This window comes from Ranitomeya variabilis, chromosome 1, assembly GCF_051348905.1.
Source record: "Ranitomeya variabilis isolate aRanVar5 chromosome 1, aRanVar5.hap1, whole genome shotgun sequence".
Classification (NCBI taxonomy): domain Eukaryota; kingdom Metazoa; phylum Chordata; class Amphibia; order Anura; family Dendrobatidae; genus Ranitomeya; species Ranitomeya variabilis.
Window position 1 is genome coordinate 793,603,439 of NC_135232.1, and position 18,320 is coordinate 793,621,758.

At 42.6% G+C, this 18,320-nt stretch overlaps 1 protein-coding gene across 6 annotated transcripts in view; it reads right to left on the reverse strand.

The window, feature by feature from the left end:
• RFX2 (regulatory factor X2) overlaps positions 1-18,320 on the reverse strand; it is a 56,904-nt gene that overhangs the window by 21,041 nt on the left and 17,543 nt on the right. For 2 of the 6 annotated variants that reach the window (XM_077273381.1, XM_077273356.1), the window contains 9 exons: positions 15,276-15,352; positions 12,460-12,718; positions 11,041-11,115; positions 5,258-5,439; positions 4,760-4,879; positions 3,766-3,881; positions 3,190-3,308; positions 2,775-2,884; positions 1,374-1,409 (listed from right to left, as the gene is read on the reverse strand). In XM_077273381.1, coding sequence (XP_077129496.1) covers positions 1,374-1,409; positions 2,775-2,884; positions 3,190-3,308; positions 3,766-3,881; positions 4,760-4,879; positions 5,258-5,439; positions 11,041-11,115; positions 12,460-12,718; positions 15,276-15,352 — 1,094 coding nt within the window. The remainder of the gene's footprint in view (positions 1-1,373; positions 1,410-2,774; positions 2,885-3,189; positions 3,309-3,765; positions 3,882-4,759; positions 4,880-5,257; positions 5,440-11,040; positions 11,116-12,459; positions 12,719-15,275; positions 15,353-18,320) is intronic. The other 4 variants (XM_077273397.1, XM_077273365.1, XM_077273372.1 and 1 more) reach the window with 3 other exon arrangements.

Here is an 18,320-nt window from a genome sequence, read left to right on the forward strand (position 1 = left end):
GTGTTATATTATTTTATTATGTAAAATAAACTTTTGTTAGTGGGAAAACCCCTTTAACCCCTTTCTGCCAGCTGACGGAATAGTACGTCAGCTGACAGATCCCCTGCTTTGAGGCGGGCTCCGGCGGTGAGCCCACCTCAAAGCCACGAGATGTCAGCTGTTTTGTACAGCTGACATGTGGGCGCAATGAGCACGAGCGGAATCGCGATCCACCCGCGCCCATTAACTAGTTAAATGCTGCTGTCAAACGCTGACAGCGGCATTTAACTAGTGCTCCCGGCCGCGGGGCCGGAGGTGCTCGCACCAGGGTGGATAAAAATCAATGTTTTTTTAAAAAAATCAAAAAAAATCGGATTTTTTTTATTTAAATCGGATTTTTTTTATTTAAATCGGATTTTTTTCAATAAACTGCTTTTTGAGGAAAATATTTTACCATCCAAAGGTTCTTCCATCATGAGATAAAGCTGAGTTGTTTAACTCAGTAGAATAAAGGCTGTATATGTGTAACATTCACAATGCCATGCTCTTCCAGAGGTTTCTGTAGGATGCTGACTATCCAACAAGTTTGGGCATGTCAACTGAATGGAAAAAGAAACTAAACCAAAAGTGAAACCAAGCTAGAAGTGTGGAATTAAAGGGGCAGTATGAACAAAATGTGGAGGCTATTAATAGTTTATACAATTAAGACATGCTGCTTTTAAACACCTACCTATTGCCATATAGTAAAACAAAAAAGATTTTTACTTACTTTGGGGTCCCCCCCTCACCCTGGCGTTAGATCGTTGCCCCTAGTTTCGTCCGTGTAACTATGGGCGCACATGCGCACTGCTCTCACTTCTCATTTTAATCGTGATTTATATTAAAAAAAACCTTTTGATTTAAATCAGTGATTTAAATCATGATTAAAATCATGATTTAAATCGATCCGATTTAAATAGAAAAAAATCTTTTGATTTAAATCGTGATTTAAATCATGATTTAAATCGGCGTGATTTAAATCAATCCACCCTGGCTCGCACCGATGACCTCGTCACATGATCAGGGGTCACCGGTGCATTGCCATAACAACCAGGTCTCCTTGAGACCTCTATGGTTGTTGATGGCCGATTGCTTTGAGCGCCACCCTGTGGTCGGCGTTCAAAGCAACCCTGCATTTCTGCTACATAGAGGTGATCTGTGCTTCACCTCTATGTAGCAGAGGTGATCGTGTAGTGCATGCTTCTAGCCTCCCATTGAGGCTATTGAAGCATGCCAAAATTTAAAAAAAGTATTTAAAAACATAAAAAAAATAAAAAAATATATAAAAGTTCAAATCACCCCCCTTTCGCTCCAATCAAAATAAAACAATAAAAATAAATAAATATCAAACTTACACATATTTGGTATCTCCGTGTTCAGAATCGCCCGATCTATCAATAAAAACAAAGGATTAACCTGATCGCTAAATGGCGTAGCGAGAAAAAAAAATCAAAACGCCAAAATTAAGTTTTTTTGGTTGCCACAACATTGCATTAAAATGCAATAACAGGCGATCAAAAGAACATAAATATCTGCACCAAAATGGATCATTAAAAACGCCAGCTCGGCACGCAAAAAATAAGCCGGCTCCCGACCCCAGATCACGAAAATTGGAGACACTACGGGTATCGAAATATGGCGGTTTTTTTTGTTTTTTTTTCTTTAGCAAACTTTGGAATTTTTTTTTACCACTTAGATAAAAGATAACCTAGACATGTTTGGTGTCCATGAACTCGTAATGACCTGGAGAATCATAACGGCACGTTAGTTTTAGCATTTGGTGAACCTATCAAAAAAGCCAACACAAAAAACAAGTGTGAGATTGCACTTTTTTTGCAATTTCATCGAACTTGGAATTTTCCCGTTTTCTGTTACACGGCATGGTAAAACCAATGGTATCGTTCAAAAGTACATCTCGTCCCGCAAAAATATAATGGCTCTGGGAAGGAGGGGAGCGAAAAACGAAAACGAAAAAAGCTCCCGGGGTGAAGGTGTTAAAAAGCAAATATCAATGCCAACATGGCTCTTCATAAAAAATACGACAATGAAAGAAAAGCAGCAAAGGCACAACGTCGAAGACAACAAAGGGCAAATGATACAACAGCATCACTGGGACAAAAACAATGCATACAAGTGTAGGCGTCAAGCACATGAGTCCCCTGATGCAAAAGTCAATAGAGTATTACAGGATGCCATTAAGTAACAATAGCACTGCATGCCAGCCCCCATCGTGACATTACTGCTCTCCTGATGCGGGCCTCCATCTAGTTCTTAATAAACAATGTACATACAGAGCCTTGTGTGGGAGGAGTTAGCTTTCACAGCTCTGCTGCATTCTACATCCAATAATTCCGATTGTGTCACAATTGCTGCACCCAGTAAACTACGGTAAGTGATACATCGTTGGACTCAGGGTCTCTTTGCCTACATTATGCTTCTCTCATATAAGGTAGCAAGACAGTGCTGACGGATTCCCTTTTTGAAGACTGGGCTTTACAGAACCAATTCACAGGATCACCAAAGGTCAAAAAGATTACACTTCAAGCACTCAGTAAATTACCCCCTCACCTTTGGATAGGGAATAACATTATTCTGAGAATGTCCCTTTAGCATTGTGCTTGAGTTGCCGTTTAATGGCTTGCTTGAGCCATAATCTCTGACAAATCCTATTAAAAGCTACACTGTGTGCTTTTATACAAGGTTTCAGAAGGGAAACAAATGTAAAATGCCCAATGACATTAAATTTCAATTCACACCTTGCCAGTGTGGTAGAACCATCTGGAGAACTTGGCTTGGAGTTCCAAAATGCCTGCCATAACTTCTCAATGTACTGGAACTGTAGATTCATAACCACATCGATAGTAGCCTGCAGATACAAGATTTATTTCTAGTCAGATGATTCAACGGGAATATTAATTGAGAAAAAAAATAACAGAAGCTGTGAGAGCAGTGCTAAACTCAGAATAAGGACACGTTCAGGATTTAGTCAGGGAATCACATCAGTATTAGTAAGCAAAAACCAGAAGAGGAACAGTCAGAGGAAAAGTAGAATAGAAACACGTCACCACTTCTGCATTTATCACCCACTCCGGGGTTTGGCTTACAGATACTGAGGTAAAATACTGACCAAATACTGTGAGTGTGAACGTGGCCTAAAGCAAGAAAACTAACCTCACAGTGTCGCCGGTACATAAGCTGCAAATTCTTGATATCTGTCATGGTGATGCCATCTGGTAAAAGGATGGTGCCCAGCTCTGGTGCAGGGAAATCTGGGAACACGTGGGACATATCTAAAAGCAAAACAAAGGCAATTATAGAAAACCTCTTCTCTGGCAAAGGTTTACCAAGTGCACAAAGAGAACCTAGAAGCCCTGTAAGGAACTTGCAGCCGCAACTAGACCCAGTTTGTCTCTGAATGCATGCACATTGATGGGTCACAGCGGGCGGCAGGGCCGTCACAGCACCCACTCTAGGCCTCAACTCCTGGCCGTAACCAGCTCTGGGGCGACCAAGCACATAGTCATCCAGGCCTAGTCACAGCCAGAAGCCCTGGCGAGAAGATACAGCGCACAGCGGCAGTAAAAAGATGTGCAGACGAGAAGGGGTGAGCTGGAGAGGAGAACTATTAAGCTTTATTTAAAAAAATAAATAAAAATTTGCCGGCCCTCTATGGTTCATCAAAATGGGGGATACAGAGAAAATGGATATTTGTAAAATTCCAGTAGAATTCAATTCCTACCGACTTACCTATAAATTGCTGGTGATGCTGGCTCTGGGCAGCTACGGATTGCTCAGGAGAGGTGTGCTGGCTGCTATTTGGAGTGCTATCTAGCATGCCTTCCATCTTTTGTGAAGGTCTGTATCTAATCAGAAGCATAGGATAAACAAACAAAATAGACTTTAGTATCCCTTTATGCAGAAGGCAGCCTAAAATCTTGGTCTGAAGCCTTAAAGGGGTATTCCCATCTCCAATATCCTAATATTCATTAAACACCTCCAAACAGAAATAAAGCATAGTTATTCTGATAAGCTATGTCGCACCTCATGTAGGGCGTTGCAGTTGCTTAGGTATTTCATGGTTACGACCACTAGCAACTGTCATTATGTGAGTGGTCAAACATGGATACCCAAGATACTGCAATGCCCTGCACATGGAGTAAGCAACATAGCTAATCAGAAGAACTATACTACATTTCTAAATGGAGGTATTTGTTAATACTATCACAGCTACTACATACTGAGGTAGGATCTTGGAGATGGGAATACCTTTAACCTTAAGACAGCTGTGGAGTTCTTTAACGCCATCTTCAGTACAGGCAAGACGTGTCAGATCACAAGGGCAGGGGTCTTGTTGAATTGACTGGAAGTAAGATCTAGAGCAGAAGCTCCATTCAATGTATACGGGCCTGACAGAGCTAGACGAGCTCTATGCATGGCTATCCTCACCAGTCATGTATATTCTGAGTCCCCTCCATCAAAAGAGTTCCCATAGGAGGGATCCCCAGGAATCAGACACATTCACAAAATAGTTGACAAGTTTTGCTTGTGGGACAGCCCCATTATATTACAGAAAACGTTGGGTCACCACATGTATGTATAAGGAACAAAACATTTTAATATGGAACATCTTCTTATACACTACTGTGAGGAACCATTTGTCCATAGGAAATAACGTATTTAACACTGATCTATGTGGGGTGTAATGAGACGTTTCACAATAATATGCCCGGAGATCACCAACCTTTGCTTCTGATGAATGGGCTGCTGTCTCATTGCCATGTATTGGGTGTCCTCTTGAAGTCGGTTCAAAGGAGAATCAGGTTTCAGCCTTATGCCGTAATAGTGGTATTTAGAGTTTCCTCTGTTACAAAAAATGGGAAAAAAATAATATTCTTTTGGTACTTTTCAATTCTACTTGGATTCCCAGTTATTGACACATTGGGTGCACAAAAAGACATACCTGAAAAATGGACAGGTGAGGGACAAAGGGATATTTTAATATTACAGGTTTAAAGGGTTTGTCCAACCTTAAGGTAGTTTTTAGCTAGCCCTGCAGAGTGGCAAATCATAGCTGTGTGTAATGTGTAGACTGTTAGGATTCAGCCAAGCGTGCGTGTTCCATGACTGCAAGTATACAACGTGCGGCACAATACGCACGGCTAAGGTTCGGAAAGCTGTAGTGTGTGCTGAAAGTGAGGAGTGGACAACCCCGTAAAATATCCCAATATCTTATACCAACCTGGTGCCAAGACGTCGTGTTCGCAGCCCCATAAACACGGAGCGTATCAATTTGCCAAACGAAGCTGCATTCACTGGATCCAGTTTATGCTCCTGGCAATGGCGCAGATAGTGGTTGTACAGGGAGCTTCGGGGAAGGCTCACGCCATCAGCCGTTTCATAGTTATCCAACAGCCACTGAAGCTGCAGAAATCATGGGAAGCGGATGAGAAGGAGGAAATCCCACATACCATACTTTTACTACCGCGTCTTACCAAAGCACACCTTCCTAAAGTTCTGTTACCCACTGACGGTTATGGACAGAACTGCCTAATCATAATTAAAGGGGTCTGACCCCTTGGCCGGACATGACAATCATGGGGCATCTTTTCTTAGAGATTGGTCCTTGCTCCTAGAAATGCATCAATAAATTGGCAACGGGGGGTTCCTAGTTTTGTCCCTTCACGGTGTGACACGGTCAGAGCCGATTCTACAGAAACACACCCAGTTGCCAATTTGTTCATACATTTCAGGAATGACAGGGTAGAGGTCTAGGAAAACATGCTGAAGGACTGTTATAAGGACAGATATGCCCGAACTGGGGCAAGGAGCCCTTTAAGCCACATTATCTGAAAGTAGTAGAAGAATAGCAGTCTACAAGGAGGCTACATCAGCCAAGGCATAAGGAAAGATGGCTGCCACTTTGCTCTGTGTCATTTGTATTCCGCACATTAGATAAAGGTTGGGCAGAATTGCTGCTCGTCGTGCAGTTACCATCTTGTACTTCTCCTTTCCAACAGTCATTAAATAAGTGGCACCAATCCTGATCTTGCAAATTCTGCTAACTGGAAATACATTAATAACTTTCCTGCTTTATACACTTATTTTTAGGATTATAATTTTGGAATTTCATGATGGCTTAAAGAAGCATTCCTCCTCCTCCTAAAGTGTTCATCCTCTTAACATTGCAGTCATCATATTATATAACACCGTGCACTTACAATTGCTCATTTTGCCTTTCTACCCAGCTAATTCTACGCTTTTTTTGTGCTCCACATAGAAACAAGAAGTCTCTTTTACCCTACAAAAATCATTCCCCTCATTCTCCTGACCCAGCTGCTTCACCCCTTCACCCTGCCATTGGCTTTTTCAGTGATTACTCATACAGGGAAAATTGACCTCCTGATCCATAGGGCTCAGAAGGAGTCAGCTAGTCAGATTTTAATCACGTGATGTCAAGACCTAATGGAAAAAGAGAAGAATTAGCTGGGTAGAAAGGCAAAATGAGCAATTGTAAGTACACAGTGCTATATAATATAATGAGTGCGATAGATTACAGAGCTCCAGGAGCTGAACTGCCAGCAGACATTTCAATGCTAGAAAACATTCTAGAAGCCTGGAAAAAAAGCGCAGAACTATGGTGCAGTTGGCTTATGTTAGAATGTTTCTACACGACTTACACCACAACAATTTACTAATGTGGTATACAGATAAAAAATATCTTATTCTATCTAAATGAAATTGCTTGATGGAAAGCATAACACCATTAAATATTTCTTCAAAGGAAATGGGTCACACCAGGATATTTGAATTAAAGTAGATGTCTCAGTAAAAGGTTTTGCCCTAAATAGTCATTTTGTATGAAATCTACAGTAATGTATCAATATAGGGTACTTATCGATTGCTATCTTCCCCAGTATCTAGTGCTGTTCTGCTTCTTGACAAATCAGACACGCTGGGTCACACAAGGGTTTGTGCGTGGACTGTCGCTTTCACCTTGTAAGTTCATAGACCTTTGTTCTGAGGGAGCCTCTGACTAAGTTACACGCGAAACATGCATCAGGTGCTGGGTAGTGTGCGTCTCTAGGTCCTTCAGAATTAGGTTTGGTGGGTATTAAATTTAATGCTTGATTGATTGAAGGTTTCATCTTTGCTCCACTTTCATTGGGATTGTGCAATGAATTATTAGATTATTCATGATTATTATTCTTATTGACTTTTTTGTATATGTATATTTGGGTGTTCTAAAATTACTTACATTATTGGTAATGCATTTGTTGTATGGATTTCAACGGTGATGAATTAGGCTATGTGCACATGTAAGGAGGGTCCTCTGCGGGTTCTCCCGCAGCGGATTTGATAAATCTGCTGGGCAAAACCGCTGCGGTTATCTCTGCAGATTTATCGCGGTTTGTCTTGCGGTTTCCGCTGCGGGTTTACTCCTGCACTTGTTATACTATTGATGCTGCATATGCAGCATCAATAGTAATGTTAAAAATAATTAAAAAATGGTTATACTCACCCTCTGACATCCCGATCTCCTCGGCGCTGCACGCGGCGGTCCGGTTCCAAAGATGCTGTGCGAGAAGGACCTTCGTGACGTCACGGTCATGTGACCGCGACATCATCGCAGGCCCTGCTCGCACAGCAACCCTGCAACCGGACGGCCGCGTGCAGCGCTGAGAGGTGAGTATATCATTTTTTTATTTTTTTATTTTTTAACACAAATATGGTTCCCAGGGCCTGGAGGAGAGTCTCCTCTCCTCCACCCCGGGTACCATCTGCACATTATCCGCTTACTTCCCGCATCGTGGGCATAGCCCCATGCGGGAAGTAAGCGGATCAATGCAATCCTATGGGTGCAGAATCGCCGTGATTCTGCACAAAGAAATGACATGTTGCGGAATGTAAACCGCTGCGTTTCTGCGCGGTTTTTCCAGCAGCATGTGCACAGCGGATTGCAGTTTCCATAGGTTTACATGTAACTGTAAACGCAATGGAAACTGCTGCGGACCTGCAGTGTCAAAATCGCTGCGGTTCCGCGGTAAAAACCGCAACGTGTGCACATAGCCTTAATCTTCTGCATGCAGAATAGTTAGGTATTTAAATGTGATCATGGGTTTGAAACACAAGTCCTATTAGTCTATACCCACCCACTTACTTATGAATTGATATTTGTAATTTGTTATGCCTATGTTGGACCGGTTATGTGACTACAAGGCCATTAAGTTTTTTTTAATGGGGTATTTTTAACAGCCATGGCCAAAAGTGTTAGCACCCTTGAAATTGGTCCAGAAAACGAAGAATTTCTCCCAGAAAATTATTGCAGTTACACATGTTTTATTGTACACATTTACTTCCTTTACGTATATTGGAACCACACAAAAAAGAAAGAAAAAAAAAAAAGGCAAATTGGACATAATTTCACACAAAACCCCAAATATGGACTAGCCAAAATAGTCGGCACCTTTCAAAATTGTGGGTTAACAACTTGTTTCAAGCATTGGATCCTCATTCAAACTCACCTGTGGCAAGCAACAGGTGTTGGCAATAAACACATGAAACCAGATAGAAAGTTGAGAAGTTGACTCAATCTTTGCATTGTGTGTCTGTGTCATACTAAGCATGGGGAACAAAAAGAGGAGAAGAAAACTGTCTAAGGACTCGAGAACCAAAATTGTTGAAAAATATCAGCAATATCGAGGTTACAAGTCAATCTTCAGAGCTCTTGATGTTCTTTTGTCCACAATGCAAACAAGAAGTTTACAACTCATGGACGACAGAACAAAAAACTGATGAAAGGTTGCAAACCAGGATAGTCAGGATGGTGAATAAGCAGCCCCAATCAGGTTCCAAATAAATTCACGCTCTCAACATTTGAATGAAATTAATCGCTATGGCAGGAGACCCCCACTGCTGATATAGAGACATAAAATAGCTATACTGCAGTTTGCCAAAATGTACATAAGCCCAAATCCTCCTGGAAAAGGATCTTGTGGACAGATGAGACCAAGATAGAGCTTTTTGGTAAAGCACATCATTCTACTGTTTACCGAAAACGGAATGAGTCATACAAAGAAAAGAACACAGTACTTACAGTCAAATATGGTGGAGGTTCAAAGATGTTTTGCTGCCTCTGGCAGTGGTTGCCATGACTGTGTGCAAAGCATCATGAAATGTGAAAATTATAAAGGATTTTAGGTAGCAATGTAGTGTCCAGTGTCAGAAAGCTGGGTTTGTGTCCTAGGTCATGGGTCTTCCAGCATTACAACGACCCCAAACATACTTCAAGAAGCACCCAGAAATGATTGGAAGCAAAGCGCTGGAGAGTTCTGAAGTGGCAGCAATGAGCCCGGATTTAAAACCCATTGAACACATGTGGAGAGATCCTAAAATTGCTGTTGGGAGAAGACACCCTTCAAATATGCGAGACCTGGAACAGTTTGCAAAAGAGTTTGCTAAAATTCCAGTTGAGAGGTGTAAGAAGCTTGTTGATGGTTATAGATAGTAATTGAAGGAGTTATTCATTCCAAAGGGTGTGCAACCAAATATTACGTTGAGTGTGCCAACAATTTAGTCCTGCCCATTTTCGGGGTTGTGTGTGAAACTATGTCCAATTTACCTCTTTTCCCACTTTTTTGGTGTTGTTCCAATACACCCAGAAAATGATTGCAATTACATGGTTTGTTATACACGTTTACTTCCATTGGAAGAAATACTTCATTTTCTGGAACAATTTCAAGGATGTAAAACACTTACAGCCATGACTGTATATGGTTTTTTTCCGTAAACTTTATTTATTTATTTTTTTTAAGAAAAGTTTATAATTTTGTAAGGCCATGGAGTTATGGTTTTCTACCGGTCAATTATTTCTGTTGATTAAAGAGGTAATGATAGGTATTTCTACAGAAGGCAGTAACAATGGCCCATACAATAGTACTTGTGAACCAGCAAAGTAGACGAGCGCTTACGTAAACCAGTAGAAGATAGCGGTGGCTCTCGAAATCAGGAGAGATGGAAGTCGGTAAATATTTCAATACTCTTGTATTAGATCACATACATAAGTAAAGTGGCTCTCTGGTCCTAAACTACAAGTCTGCAGTCACTATGTGACTGCAGACCTGTAAATCTTCTGGGCATTGTGAGGATTATCCGGTGCCGGCAGCTGCAGGCTCATCACTGCAGCTATGTGACATTCAAACTGCCGGCCACATTCAGACTAGATGGGCGCAGGTTCTCTCAATGCAAGTGTATAGCGCAAGGCCGGAAACAGTCTAGTTGGAATGTGGCTGGGAGTATGCATATTGCATTCTTGAGGATGCGTAACCAGCCTTTCCGGCACTGGCGAATCCTCACAGAGTAAACTACTCGCAATGTAAGGATTCACATGTCTGTAGTCACAAAGTGACTGCACACTTGTAGTTAAGGACCGGACAACCCCTTTAAGACGATTTAGGGCAAAACATTTTTTTTTTCCGAAAATGATCTATTTGAGTATTTGACCACTGGGTGGCAGTGTTGTGCCTTTAATGCACTGCAGCAAAGTGAAAGTATAATCGGTCATATGTAGAAGCCACATTTGTAGAACTGTTCTTTTGGCTATTAAACTTTCACTGATAAAAGAGAGAGACATCTAAGGCCCAAGTGTATTGTTACAGAGCTTTAAGCACCCAGGCACTGGTGTCTGATGGGGCCCAAGTGCCCATCTGTCACATATAGAGCAGAAGTGTTATTAACAGTACATGGTAGCTGGAGGGTCCCGTTACAGAATTAGCATTGGGGCCCAGGATACTCAAGTTACACTTCTGGTTATGTGGCAAAGCACAGTGAAAATTAAACTATGTATTCAACTGTATTGAAGAAAAAAAACAAACAATGCCCACATTATACTAGAGTATAGGAAGTAGTATTATGGCTACGTAAAATACGGTGCAGAGGAGTTATATACAAGCATGCCGGTAAAGCTCCTGGGACGGGCAGAGGAGCTCCTGTGCGAGCAGACTGTGAAGTTAGAGGTGAACTTACATGGCTGTTGAGCAAGCTGCTTTTGTGAGAGGTGATGCCTTCATTTTTTTGGAGATTTTCAATCGCCATTTCAAGCTACAGAGAAAGCATGCAAAAAACAGAGGAAACGTCAGACAGAGCCCCGATCATGGATGGGCAGGAATGGGGGTAACACATGGCCCGAAAAAGCCTTCCTGTTCTGCGACATGCACCGACACATTCAGGAGAACCTCGGAGAGTGACTACTATGGAAGGAGCAGGGAGAGGCTGGATAATACAGTCACTGGGTTAGGTAACAGACAATCAGACGGACAAGCGGCAGTGCTGGACCACAGCGTTATGGGAGGGCGGACACAGGTACAGAAGTCACATGTAGGTGCGGAGAGCGCCAAACAACACAGATCACAGGTTTGGTTTCTAGGGCTCTTCATAAGGGATATTCCACTAAACATTTTCTGAGACTATTCTGCTTGGTGTTTTCGGCTTCCAGTGTGCATCGTCGGGCCACGTGGCACCATTGGCCAGGTGACACAGACTGCACCGTTAATGATGGTGAAGGTGCTCACGGTAAAGTCCAGCTGCTTTCCATTGCAAGCATCGGGACGTTAAACAGTCGGTTTCATTTTATTCATGAATAGTACACGTGAAAGTAAGAAACTTAGCAATACTTATCAGAGGAATTTTCTTCTTTCACCTTGTGGACTGATCTTTTCCTCTCAATTAATGGGCACAAATCTGTATTCGGTGACGACAGACTTCCGTATTGCGGAGATAGATGAAAGTTAGTGCTCTTAAAATTCGATGGAGATGGGGAGGAGCTACAGGTAATGGGAAGATGGGAGGAGCTAGAGGCAATGGGAAGATGGAAGGAGCTAGAGGCAATGGGAAGATGGAAGGAGCTAGATGCACAGACATTCTGCTGCAAGTGCTGAAATGAGTTACAGTTCTCCATAGAGCTTTATAAGCACCAACTGTCATCTCCCATCTCATGATGGATTCTATGCATACTGTACAAAAACGTTAAAGCAAACCATTTACTAAGGTATAGAAAATGATCAAATAGATCTAAACTCAATATTGTTAGATGTGTAAGAGCACTATATGACAAACGAAAAGACAGCAGAGGAAGTGTAAAATGGGCCAAGCTACTGCAATGCCCTGCACATGGGGTGGGCGACATAGTGAATCAGAAGAACTATGCTACAATTCTAATTGGACGTGTTTGCTATTATTATTACCATTAATAATAATACACCTATACACATTGGGATAGGATCCTGGAGATGGGAATCTCCCTCTACTTGTATTTTCTGGAATTGTTTGAATGCACATGTTAAAGTTGACTATTAAACTTCATGAGTTTTTGTTTCTTTACTGGATACACACAATAGATAGCAAGCGACACAGACAGAATCTCAATACCAGATCTCACATACGCACCGTTGCGGGAGAGGAACGAGAAGTGTGAGATAAACTATGGCGGGAATTGTCCAGACCACCATGAATTAGGTATGCCCCAGAACTAGAGATGATTTGGCTCCCATCCATGGTGATGCCCACCATACTGTGAGAGGGGATCGCACTGGGAGAGGAGACCACGGTGGTCACTTGGGCACCTCCGCCTTGAGAGTCGAAATATGAGGCGGCGCTGCTCGGAGCGTAGATCTGGGCTTCAGCGTTGTATGAATAAGCTGCTCGGCTGTTGATGAAAATAAAAGAGGTGGAAATCAAGTCAAAATACAACACACAACTAAGGGGTGTAAACTGCCAAAAGGAGGAACCACGTCAGTGTCAACTGTAGGGAAGTGGGTTACAGAAAAGTGCTTGATGACAAAATACTGTATATAACACATAAGCGAGGTTAATTTTCAGAAATTTGGGTATCACACACACAGACCCTTCCAGTGTCCATGTATTTAAAAGGAACCGGTCACTCAATTCATGCTCCCCAAACCACCAGGACAACTTCTCCCCACAGCACTCTAGTTGATTGACAGGTCTCTCCTTTATGGGTACATGGGCAGACATCTGTCAGTCACCTTTGAGGGGGTGAGCGAGTCAGCCGCGGGTCGTGCCGGACTAGTCTCATCTCTCTATAGTCCCCAGTGGCTCAGAAGCACTAACATACTTCGGCAGAATCGTACAGCCAGGGCTGATTTTCAGCAATTCTCCAACTTTCAATTTTTATATCCGTGAACCCAGTTTGTCATGCTGTACAAAACAACATTTCCCACTACTTTACATCAGCATCAATTTTGAAACAATTTTTTGTTAGAAGGGTTAAAATTAAAGGTTTATCAGCAATGTCATTTTTCCAACATTAACAAAAATAATCTTTTTAGGGACCACATCACATTTGAAGTGACTTTGAGGGGCCTGTATGACAGAAAATATTCCAAAAAGTGACACCGTTCTAAAGACTGCACCCCTCAAGGTTCTCAAAACCACATTTAAGAAGCTTATTAACCCTTTAAGTGCTTGACAGAAATTAAAGCAATATGGAAGGAAAAAAAATGAACATCTTAATTTTTCCCTCAAAAATATTCCTTTTGCCCCAAACGTATCATTTTCACGAGAGTAACAGGAGGAAATGGACCCATTTGCTGTGCAATTTCTCCTGAGCACGCCGATACCCCATATGTGGGAGAAAACTACTGTTTGGCTCGGAAGGGAAGGAGCGCCAATTGAATTCTGAAGCTGCAGGTGCCGTGTCACATTTGACGAGCCCCCGACATGCCAAAACAGCAGAAACTGCCACAACTGACAGCATTTTGGAAACTACACCTCTTGAGGAATTCATCTACTGTAGGGGTGTGGTGAGCATTTTTAGCCCTTAGGTGATTCACAGAGTTGTATAACACTCTAAAGATTTACAATTACCATTTTTACCACTAAAATGTTACTTTGGCACCAAGTTTTCAATTTTCAAAAAGGGACAATAGGAGAAAATGTACCACAAAATATGTCACACAATTCCTCCCGAGTGCACAACTCAGAAGGGAAGAAGCGCCATATTGGAGTGCAGGTTTTGCTGCACTGATGTGAGGGGGCCATGTCACATTGGCAGAGCCCCTGAGGTGCCGAAACAGCAGAACCCCCATAAGTGACCCCATTTTACAAACCACACCTCTCAATTAATTCATCACAATTTTATATAATTGGGCAGTGAAAAAAAATAAATTACATTTTTACCACAAAAATTGTTTTAGCTGCAGATTTTAGATTTTCACACTGGGAAATGGGTAAAAATGAATGTAGAACTACCCCATATGTGGCTGTACAGTACTGCTTAGCCATACGGAGAGACTCGGGAGGGACGGAGCGCTGTTTGCCTCCTGGAGCACAAATTATTGTAGAACAGTTTGCGGACTCTATATACAGACCCCCTAAGTGCTGGAAGAGCAGAATCCTCCCTAAAGTGACCCCATTTTGGAAATTATAACCCTTTGGGAATTTATCTACAGGTGTAGTAACGATTTTGACTCCATGGGTGTTTTCCAGAAACAGACAGCAGTGGATGTTGCTGAGTGAAAACTGCAAATCTGCCATTGTAGTGCCCGTACACTGTGCCCAGCCCGTGCTTCTGGAGACATAGATCCCGTGAATTACAGCGGGTTCTCATCACCACAGAAATGCCAAACGTGGACGCTAACTGCGGTTTAGGCACACTGTGGGGCTTAGAAGGGGCATTAGGATTTGGGAGCGTAGAATTCGCCGGGGATACCGAATAGGTGCACTTTGTTTATTTTTGTATTGACATAAATATATTTATTGTAAGATTTCATAATTTCTTTTGCTTTTGCACTGCAGGGTCTTGGATCAGTTTCTGGCCCGCAGGGAAGAAAAGAGGCATGTCAGCTCCTGGTCTGAGCAGGAGCTTACAGGCCACCGTACCTGGGTGACCCCGCGGCCATCTTTCAGCCAGGGTCACCATTAAGACCACCGGTACAATACAATCGCGTTGTGCCAATCGGAGCAGATGCCGATATCACTATTAATAGCGGCATCAGCAGGGTTAAACACTCGTGACAGGCGCACCGATCGTGGGCGGTGCCCGCAGGGTGTCCGCTCTCATATAGCGCTATCACCTGCTTTTGATCGCGCCAGAACTTGGAGTGAGAGCTTCCGTGATCATCACGCCGTACATATACACCGGTTTGCAGGAACGCACCTCTACAGCAGCGCCGTACATGTACGGCGTATGTCGTGAAGGGGTTATTGTGGAGGCCAGAGTTCCTAGAATAAAGAATACTTACATGGTTCCATTGGTGTACACAGCATCTCCTTCCACATACTGCACTTGTGCAGGGTACACATGCTGCACGGTTTGTACCTGCAATGACAAATCCCATTTTTACCATCTCTGGCTGGATTTACACATGGAAGTGACAACATTTCACTATCAGGGAGCCAAGTACAACGCTTTTAGGGATATTAAAAATCCTTAATCTGAAAACCATTTTATTGGTTGGAACTGATGACTTTAACACCACAACATCTATAAGAGGTACGATCTGTTTTACAAGTCATCCAACAGACATTAACGGTATGTGCATTACACTTTCAAGGGACCATTGTGACTTTTAGAAGGGTTGGTCTGGCCTTAGCAGAGGCCATCAATATTAGTCATCAAGTAGAAACAGAAGGTGCTCCAGCTCCAATAAAAGAGATTCTTTATTAATGGTTAAAATCCAGTGACATAAATCCTTGCTGTAATACAAATGTGGGGGTACAGAGCCCATGCAACGCGTTTCGATCGCTGCCGATCTTAATCAATGCATTGATTAAGATCGGCAGCGATCGAAACGCGTTGCATGGGCTCTGTACCCCCACATTTGTATTACAGCAAGGATTTATTATGTCACTGGATTTTAACCATTAATAAAGAATCTCTTTTATTGGAGCTGGAGCACCTTCTGTTTCTACTTTGTAATTATCCCTCGTCTGGATCCGAGACGAAGGTCCGTGCGCCTGCAAGGATCGGTGAGCTGGCCATGGCTTTTTAGCCATCATCTTATTTTGTTTTAATATTAGTCATCTCTATGGACAACCCCACTGATCAGCTGCGGCCCTGTGCACAGCCTGGTAACGCCATGACATCTTCATATACTTGTGGCTGTGCTTGGTATTGCAGATTTGTCACATTACCTTACAGCTAATCAGTGGGGGTATCGACAGTGGGACCCCTACTGATCTATAGTAAGATGATAACAATAAACCCCTTAACACATACATGTATTCTGGTAATGTACAGCAGCTGTTGGCGTCATGCAGATGCAGAATAGCTGGAATATTAGCATGCGGTAGCATCTCACTGCCATTTGCACAGGCGACCAGAGCAGTGTAAGGTTGCTTGTTAGTGGCCAACACCATTAAATGCAAGCTTTGTTCTTCAACCCCTTTTATTAGCATGACGCAAGGTATAGAACTCGTCACTGCAAGACTCAGCCTGACCACAACACAGAACACAGCAAAAAACCTTCCAAGTGGAATAAATACATCAGCTATAATAAGGGGCATAGAGGACCAGGCTGGACCCCTCTCCTGCACTCCACATTTGTTGTAGAGCTCTTCCTTCTGCTTCCCATCACCATTAGACGTTGCTAAATGTCTATATACTATATTACAGGAGCTACTGACTTCATTGAGAGAGCTATAAACCAATGTGCAGAAAGCTCTCTATGTTGGCAGCCCAAAGGTATATTTCTGGCTGGATTCTGAGTACTAACCACTTTATCACCCTGGAGTGTCAGAAACGAACCACGTGATCAGTGGCAACCAGAGACCACTGCAGATTAGAACGCTTAACGCCTGTAGATGCGAAAATAAGTGGAAATGTGATGACACGCCTAAGCAAAAAAGTAACTACGGTATATGCCATAAAAGTACTGTGATCATGCACCGAATATAGAGAATAACTGCATACAGTAAAAGCCCGTTGGAACTTTTCCTATTGCATCGCAACATCAAATTTCCTATTTGTGCATATAAGTGTTGCTCCACTATCTTTATATTGAGGACTTATGCGAAGGATAGGTCATAAACATCATATCGACAGGGGTCAGACAAGCAGCATCCCCAACATTTGCTGTTCTCAGGGCCAGAGTAGGAAGGATGTTAGCAATACAGCTTTCTCAACTGTGTAGTGGTTGCTGCTGAGCACTGCAGAACTGCCCCTATTTATATGAATAGAAGTGGATTTGAAGTCCCCTTTATCAGCCACTCCAATTGATGGAGCTCACTTCCGAAACTGCTAACATCTAGCAGAGTGGATCTGCAGTACCTGGCAGCAGACACTACACAGTTGACTAAGCTGTATTGCTCACAACTGCCAACATCCGGCACAGTGGATCTGCAGTATCCAACACCAGCCACTACACAGTTGACAACAGCTGAGGAACTGAAAACTGTATAGTATCTGCTGCCAGGTACTGCAGATAAGCTACACAACTGCTATCATCCGATGAAGTGGGTCTGCAGTACCTGGCAGCAGATACTGCAACACATTGGAGAGAGCGGTTCACATCCACAACTATCATCCGGTCAAGTGGAATGGTACAACTGTCAAATTAGAAGTGTCCTCTGCCAGGTACAGCAGATCCACTCAACTGGATGTTAGCAGTTGAGGAACTAAACAGTACAGCTCTAACACCTGTTTGAGTGGATCTGCAGCACCTGGCAGACGACACTTCAAAGTTGACAGTTGTACCGTTCCACTTGACCGGATGATAGTTGTGGATCTGACCAGCTCACTCAACTGTGTAGTAGTGTCTGCTGTCAGGTACTGCAGGCCCACTTCACCGGATGATAGCTGTTGTGGAGCAGATCTGCAGTACCTGGCAGCGGATACTACACAGCTGACTGAGCTGTACTTTTCAGCTCCACAACTGCTATCATCCGACAAAAGCAGGTAGGTCATCAACATACAAGTAGTGAAGCAACCCTTTAACTAGAATGGGACTCTCTTTGTTAAAATGAGTTTTGCAGATAAAATACTTCATTAATGTGTTATTAGCAACACAACACAAATAGGCAATTGCTGAACTGCATAAATAACACTGAATGTGAGAGATAAATGATATTAACAGTATTAGATGCCCACTATATCAGGCGGTGGGCACACAAGTTATTACCTTCACAGCACAACAATAATCCTCTCTTTCTTGTACATTTTGGGTTATTAAAGAACAAGCAAAGTAAAATTCAAGAGTGGGTTAGAATTGATGCAACAGTCAGCGGTGCTTTAGAATTGCCAGGATAGGTTGGCAGTGGGGGATTAGTAGCAGCCAGACTTTGAGCGG